The following is an 8,161-nucleotide window of genomic DNA, read 5'->3' as shown; positions in this document are numbered from 1 at the left end:
TTAGTACATCTTCACTTCAGTAAAACTCTGCAGCCACATGCTATGCTTATCGAGTTTACAGTGGATGGAACTTGCGGTTGTCAGGTAAAAGACAAAACTAGCTAAATCTGCTTTATTTGTTTGCTATATACAAACCAGGTTATGGATTGGAACTTGAAAGGTGAATAGGAAAATGCAGCTACTCTCACAAGCATATGAATGGACACGATCACAAGACAAAGAACAGCATGCTTGCATAAGATTTCCAACTAGAAGATAAACAGGTCAAAAAGTTGCTTCATATGATTAAAACATGGGTAAAAGAGCTTAAATATTATCAAGCCGCCAACTCTGACACCTAAACTTGCAAGAGTCAGACCCAAATGTATATAAGGTGGCACTAGGAGGGGGAAATTGAACCAAATGGAAAGCTACTGGACAGGACAGCATTAAACTAAATTTGAGAGAGCATAACGCACAGACTGAAGGAAAATCTCCAGGAAGAGATAAATCACATCACACTATTGTTCATCTTTTAATAAGATAATTTAGCATCATCCAAACTGTATATATCTTGAGGCAGATAAGCAGCACAATTTGCTTCAGGACCTGTAACATGTACCTTACACATTATATCTTCAGTCCACTGAATCCGCTGAACAACAGAAGAACACCTACTGCGAAGAGTTTTGGTTACATGACATTAAGAGTTTACATTTTAGATTCTTGATTAAATTTTACTAATAGGAATCCTCATTTAGTCAGATAGGATGATATTTTGTGAGTGCAAGAAAACATGTATTCTATATCAATGTTCAACCCCTTTGGGCCTTTTACTAATATTACCTGCCCATCACCCAACTTAGTTATAAACGACAAGATGATAACAAAACCTAACTGAATATATGCATTTGAAGGACGATTAAAAAAATTAGTCATGGCACCCTTCTCTGGAAAGTAGGAGATCTACATTCTATTGGTAAGCCTGCTTGGTTCATACAAAATAGTTAGCAAGCAAGTTCTATATCAGGAAGAGAGCATTTGAGTAATTTAAGACAGTGAACTCCGAAGTAATCTATAACCCCACTGTCAAATATCTGTGTTCATTCTCATTGCAGCTACTTCATCCTTCATCGCCTGACAATATTTTTCAGCAGCTTCTACTTCCTTCTCCAAACTAACTAGATCTATTCCTTCATTTAATTTATTAGGCACAGATGAAACAAAAGCTTGTTTGTTTTCATCCAAATGCCTCTCCATCGTTCGTATGTTGTTTTTCAGTTTACTCAGATGACTTGACAGTGATTGAACGCCCTTAGCTTCCTGTTCTTTCTTCTGGGCATCCTCAAGCCTTGCCCTAGAATCTTGAAGCCTCTTATGTCGGATCTGTGGCTCCTTCAAGCGGGCAATAAGATGCTTCACATTGAAACCCAGCTGCTCCAAATGCTGAGCTTTTCTCATCAAATATGCAATGTCAGAAGCATCCGTATCACATGTTGTCTTGAGCACCTCCTTAGCCAAACCTACTAACAGAAACCATAGTCCACTGTAGGCTAGATCTCCTAGAGCTTCATCGTTGTTCACTAACCCTCTGTAGTGTGGTTTCTGGGGAATGAAATCAAAGAACAGAGGGTACTCCCTCATGGCTGCTTCAGCATAAGGGTCAATGTTGCTGTTCTTAAGGGTCTCTTGCTTTCTTCCACTTCCTTCATCTTCATCGGAGCTTTCCTCCCATTGAGAGAGGAGGCCAGAGCGCACGAACTCTTCGAGCTCCACGACGAGTTGCCTATGATGATATTCAAGATCAAGGGCACTCTGTTCCTCATCATCATCCAGATTTATTGTTTCACATTTCTTATCATGCTGTTCAAGAACGATACATTCATCATCACTGCAACGTTCTGCCAATTCATCACATTTCATAGAGTCAGAATTAAGATCTTCTTGGAATACAGAGTATTTCTGTGCTTCTAACTGCAATGAACTCTTCTTGATCTTATTACTGACATTGCTTTTGGTCTTCCTACTACCTCCATCTTCAGCAAATTTATCTCGTCTTTTTTTCTTCTCTTTATTCCATTTCACCGCAGCAGCATTGTAGTCCTTATCACAAGCACCAAGGCCCAGGACAATCACCTTTGCTTTGTTCTCCTGTATTCCATTACCCACTTGTGCTAGCTGCTCTTCACCAATATAACTGATGTCCTCCTGCGCGGTGACTTCTCTAAACTGAGCAAGTGCTGCCTCTACTGAACTTTTCTTATTTGCATTCAATTGCAGCGAAGTAGCCCTAATTTCAAGGTTTGGTATCACCAAGCAACCATATCGATCGGTGTCCTGATGCCTGTGAAACCGCCCACTGCACCATGCAACATAATCATCACTAGCCATCCCATGTCTACCAATACTAGGTATCCAGAACTCGATACCCTCGGATTCAAACTCATGGATGATAGACACAGGAACAGCCTGATCATAACCAAACTGCCTCGCAACAAGGTGCGGATTGTACAATACAGAATTATCCATGTTATCACCGTACCACCCAGTCAACACTGTTTGTCTGATAATTGCAATGTAGTCAACCAACCACTCCGGCTTATCTTCACCTCTACAGCTCACCAAAATGGAATCCACGTTGAACCACTTGGGTTCCATCCAGTTCAGGGAGTTGTACAGGTAGGGCCTCCAATCGAAGCATGCTTCATCCAGCAAAACCTGTAGAGCCTCCTCAGGTGTGCTCGTCCTCTTCCTTTGGCTCCAATGCAATACCCGGACACTTGATATGGGGAACTGTGGCGCCTTCAGCTGCGGCGGGCGCAGCCGCTTGTAGCGCTCCCACATCCACACCTGCAGCAGCCAGAGCGGCGCCCGCACGTCTATGCGGCCACTTACTCTATCAGCCACTGCAAAGGTAACAATCTTGTCCATATCCGCATAAAGATTTGCCACCATGGCTGGGCCAAGGGCAATGCGCTCGCCAAGACTAAGCCTCGCGGCAAGTGCGAACACGCGCTCCGGCAGCTCGACGCTCCTCGCTCGCAGCCATGGCGTAACAAAGAACGCCAGCCAGTAGGCGAAGAACCCAAGCCGCCGCAGCTCGTCGTCCTCGCCGGGGCGGATGCCGCTGCCGTCGAACCACTCGAGCCACACCTCCGCCGACACGCGGCGCGCGGCGCGGGCGCAGGGGTGGAGTTCCATGATCTTCTCCTTCTCGATGACGAGGCGGATGCGGAGGTCCTCCTCGTCGGGGGTGAGGGGCCGATCCAGCGGCGCGCCAGAGGGGGGCAGACCGGCGAGGACGAGCGCGTCCTCGAGGGTGAAGGTGGCGGGGCCCGCGGGGAGGCGGAAGGCGTGCGTAGCCGGGTCCCAGAGCGAGAGCAGCGCGGAGAGGGCGGGGCGGTCGGGGGCGACGGTGGCGGTGGAGGCGGCGACGGCATCGGAGATGGCGGCCGAGGCGAGGACGGGCGCGAAGGCGAGGTCCCGGAGTGCGGTGGCCACCCAGGCGCACCAGCGTGGGCAGGGGGAGAGGTGGCGGAAGGAGAGCGGCGGGATGGGGTGCGGCGGGGAAGAGGGGAGCGGCGGCGGGGGGGTTGGGTCTCGTGGGAGGAGGGGAAGGGGGAGGAATGCGGGGGGCTTGGGATCGTGCTCACCGCGGCAGTGGAGGCGGCGGACGGCGGAGGCATACATTTCAAGGGTGCGGCCAACCGTGGTGGTCGTTGGTTTGCCTGCCGTGCCGCCGCCGGCGCGTGGGGGCGGGAGGGGAGGGAGGCGGGGAGATTTGGAGGGCTTTGGGTGGGCTCCGCAGGTTAGGGTCAAGTCAAGTCAAGGGTGGTCACGACTAACGAGTCCGTCAGAGTTGGTTCTGCTACCCAAAGAAAAAAAAAATAACACTAATTATATATGCTAAGTAATAAGTATATAGTATAATTTTCTATTTAAATAAGATGTATTATTTTGAGATCTATATTAGAGGTAGATGCACGACTATTTAGATGATATTGCAAAGGTATCTGCAGCACCACTACATATAATTTTTTTCACGAAAGGGCTTTTGCGTATGTGTATGTTAGCTATTTTCTCATTAGATTTTGTGTCTCACATGATGGGATTTTGTGGCCCGATACCTTTCCTTTCCATGAGAAAAAGGCACCCTAGGCAGGTCAAGAACTCTTCCCCATTGCTGAATCATGAGTCGTGATGCCGCCTCAACCTCTTTTGCTCACGGGGATATTTAACCTTTTGCCACTATCAAGAATGGCACATCTTCAAATACGACTCTTTTCATTATCCTTTATAATTTGCCACCGGAGAGAGACAACTTCTTATTCCTTTGACATTTTCATTACTTCATCAGAGGCACCAAGGTCATTCCCTTTTTCTCCTAGCTAGTTCTTCTCCCATATCTCTTCTTCTCCGTCGCCGATGCCATGCCCCCACCTAGTGGTGAGCTCCCACTCCTCAGCCATGGCTAAAAGAATACTACTCGCAAAATCCCCAGTGGAGCTACAAAGAAATCTACAACTAGATTTGAGGCCCTGGAATTCCATGGATGAGTGTAGTAGCATTTTGCAAAATCGATTTCCACACAACAAGCAAATCCATGCGAACAAGATTCGATTCATACTAAGAAAAAGAAAAAAAATAGATCTATGGGAACAAGCTAGAATGGATCTGAGATAATGCATGCCATAAACTAGGTTGATAGGGTGATGACATTGGAAGCGCATGCACCCATCACTTCTGCCCTTTCGTGTAGCCACACCAGCAAGCTTAGGTGCCACGATGAAGCTGCTGCATACCCCTCTTTTGGAGGCCTCCCTGGGTCCCCGAGAGGATGTCAAGGGCTCATCGTTAGTCGCCACCAACAACTTGGGCTCCATTGGACTAGATCTGGAGCCATGGGCGTCATCGAGCTTAATACATGGCCGATGGCCCGCGGTGCCACCATGGCTCATGAGCATGCAACCTTGGGCGTTGGCAATAGTGAGTGTGTATGGGGTTGCAGTAGAGCCGAAGGCGTAGCAGGCATCGAGCACCAACAAGGAACACAATGCACGGTTGGCAACCCATTATGTACAGACAACAGATAAGGAAGAAGAAACAGAGGGAGAGTATGCTTGAATTCTTTCACCAAAATGACACCTAGGCCCCACAAAAATACTCTCGTTTGCCACTTTAAGCCTTTTCCACTGCCACCTAGTATTTTTTTCCCCCTTGCCAATGTGGAATCTCACGAGAAACATCCACACTATCCCTTCTCTCTCTCTCATTTCGTCCTCACATCTTCTCTCTTGGACGAGCACCGTGCCACTGAGATCCACACTACCACTACCAAATCTTGCAACGCTAAGCACAGATCCGTTAGGCTGAACCAAGAGAAGTGCGGAGAAAGGTCGCTAGGGTCTTCTCTGATTGATTCCCATGTGAATCCCATCGCCTTCTGACTGAATCGAGCTCCGCATCTGCCTTCTTCGCCGGCGCCATCAAGCCTCTCTGCCACTTCACTGATGTGTTGTTATGTGCCAGCTTCTTCTTCCAATTCCAAGCCACGGTGACGCGCTCACACCCCTTAAATCCCATCCCCACCCTCCTCCTACTCACAATCACCGCCGCCAACCACCCCAGCTTATGTGCCCCTGACATCATCCCATGCTCTGTCCCTCGGCGTAATGAGCAACGTCGCAGCTCACCGCTGTTGCAAGCACTGATGTGACGATGCTCATGAGTGTGCCTCCTTGACTCGTCGTCATCGCCGCCTCTTGTGCCCCAGTAATTTCCCCGTTGTCCGGTCCTTTGGCCTTCGTGTGGCACTCGATGTCACCACCTCATCGTCGTAGCCTCGTTCCCAACCAATTCCTTGACATGCTGTCATTTGTCCTATACGTCACACTAACCACTGCCCCCCGTCACCGCCTCAAGCACCGCATCTACAACACCCGTCACCTCGTCTGCACTCCTCGCTCCTGCCGCAACTGCAGCATCCTTATTCCCAGGGTCAGGCACTTCCCTAGCCTTCACCCATTCGCTCTTTACTTCCTTTTCATGACCGGCACATCAGTATAGATCAGTTCAGAGCACCTTGCCCCGGAGTTGGCCAAGAGAGAAGATGTGAGGGTGAAATGAGAGAGAGGGGTGGATAGAGTGGATATTTCCTGTGAGATTTCACATCGGCAAGGGTAAAAAATAAAAATGCCAGGTGGTACTGAAAAGGGCTCATGGTAGAAAATGAGAGTGTTTTTATGGGACACAGGTGGCATGTTAGCATAACAATTGTGGTGGGTATCATTGGTAAGTTCCATCTGGACAACAAAAAATAATTAACCCCTCCTCTCCCCAGCGATGACATCAACATCTCATGCAATAAGATGAATCTATCAAGTACTATGCATCCTTCTCCCCTCCTCCCCCTCCTGGGTCTCATCTCACGAGGTGAGGTGTTAGGGTTTTGTAAATCTTGTTCTTCTCAAAGAGGAGGAGCTCAAGGAAGGCTACTTGGGGAAGGAAGATTGCTGGAGCCACTTGAGGAAGGCAAATCATGGAAGGGAAAAGGTCATTGGGGCCACTTGAGAAAGGCAATTTGGGGAAGGGAAGATCGTTGGAGGCTGCGACTAGGGGAAGGTCGACTTTGGGCTCGGAGCTTCTTACTTCTCTCTCTGTAACCGAAGGTATGGAACCAAAATTCTCTTTGTACCTCAAATTGTGTGGTGGTGGAGGTTCACTGGTATTTGTTCTTAATAGATCTGGTTGTTTCATATGGTTATTTCGTGCAAAGTTTGGTAGATTTGGTCAGCGGTTCTGTTAACAAAATCGATTGATTTGGTGGTATGATGCGTTCATGTATACACATGTATATAATCTAGCTAGCTTTTGTTCAGAATATATTCAATGAATCTTGCAGAACATTTGGGATTAGTATCTAAAACAAGCACTAGTTTACTCTAATAGGGGACAATTCCTCTTGTGCCACTGAAAATTCATCAATTCCCTTATATGCCACTCAACGCAGGACCCACATGTCATTGACACATCAAGGGAATTAATGAATTCTTAGTGGCAAATGAGGAATTTACTCTAATAGGGTATCCTATTTTTAATAAAGCATCAGGGGATATAAAAATTTACAGCTGAATGATTAGTCATGACAAAATCATAGTTTGTAGATGCGTACTTTAGTGTAGATGTGCAGTCATGTTCATCAATAGAAAAATACTTCTAATTATTGTGTTTTAGTCCAATGCATATTAACGCTGTTAGTTATTCAGTTTACTTCGGCAGAATTACATATGTCTTAGATACCTAGAAACGCCTTAATTGAACTTAATTAACCTACCTATACCGGCTTAATTATAAAGCTCATACGATATTAATCTCTTTGATTGGTCAATGTGAAAAAAAATATAGACAGAAAGTTGAGAGGAAAGAAATGTTTGTTCTCAAGCTCAGCATGAACTTGTGTTTTTCTGGTCAAGTGTCCTGATTTCTGAATAATGTTACATTCCACTTGCTAGCTCACCATGTAAATGTTTAGTACCGATTTTGCACTTGTTGTTCAATCTATGCCTACTACTTTCATATTCAATCAGATAGATAGGGTGATAGATGAGTTTGTACCTTCTGATTTTATTTCAATCTATACAATACTTCCCATATGTGTCATTTAGGTCAATATTTTCTATTATTTATTGTATGATAAATGTTTAACTCATTATGGTAATTAACAATATGATCTATATATACTCTTTATGGTGCTAAAAGGGTTTAGGAAATCATGAGAGTTGGTTCAGAGTTGAGTTCCGATGGAGCCAGAGATATTTAGAGCAAGTGATAGAATTGTTTACTTAAAATATGTTGCTGCCTTGTTGTGTAATTAATCCATTTGAATATGCCATGGGAAATGTAGCCACACCAAAATAAATGGTAAGGGCTGCATGGAACTCTACATATGAGAGGTCTTGTTGATATATTACATGAGCACAATAAAAACCCAAAATTCAAGGGGCAGAATGGTTGGGTATCAGAGGGTTGGAGGAGTATCACTTGCAAGTTCAATGAGAGGTTTCCTATAACGCATTTCACAAAGCAACAAATACAAGAAAAAGAGAATGAATTTAAACAAGCTACAAACCAATAAGAGATGCAAAGAAATGGAGTGGTATGGGTTGGGATGATTCTCTAGGCA

General features: G+C 45.9%; 1 protein-coding gene across 1 annotated transcript; it reads right to left on the bottom strand.

Moving 5' to 3' along the window:
• Positions 1-819: 819 nt before the first annotated feature.
• Positions 820-3,741, bottom strand: LOC133902915 (uncharacterized). Its single transcript, XM_062344239.1, has one exon. The coding sequence runs from the start codon at positions 3,667-3,669 to the stop codon at positions 1,069-1,071; it is 2,601 nt and encodes an 866-aa protein (XP_062200223.1). The 5' UTR covers positions 3,670-3,741; the 3' UTR covers positions 820-1,068.
• Positions 3,742-8,161: the final 4,420 nt, after the last annotated feature.

The sequence above is a fragment of the Phragmites australis genome, chromosome 21 (genome assembly GCF_958298935.1).
Source record: "Phragmites australis chromosome 21, lpPhrAust1.1, whole genome shotgun sequence".
Lineage (NCBI taxonomy): Eukaryota > Viridiplantae > Streptophyta > Magnoliopsida > Poales > Poaceae > Phragmites > Phragmites australis.
The sequence above is the reverse complement of the archived record's forward strand: the minus strand, read 5'-3'. Positions and strand labels throughout refer to the sequence as shown.

Coding starts and splice junctions, on each gene's coding strand:
- LOC133902915 (XM_062344239.1), bottom strand. CDS start 3,669: ATGTATGCCTCCGCCGTCCGCCGCCTCCACTGCCGCGGTGAGCACGAT.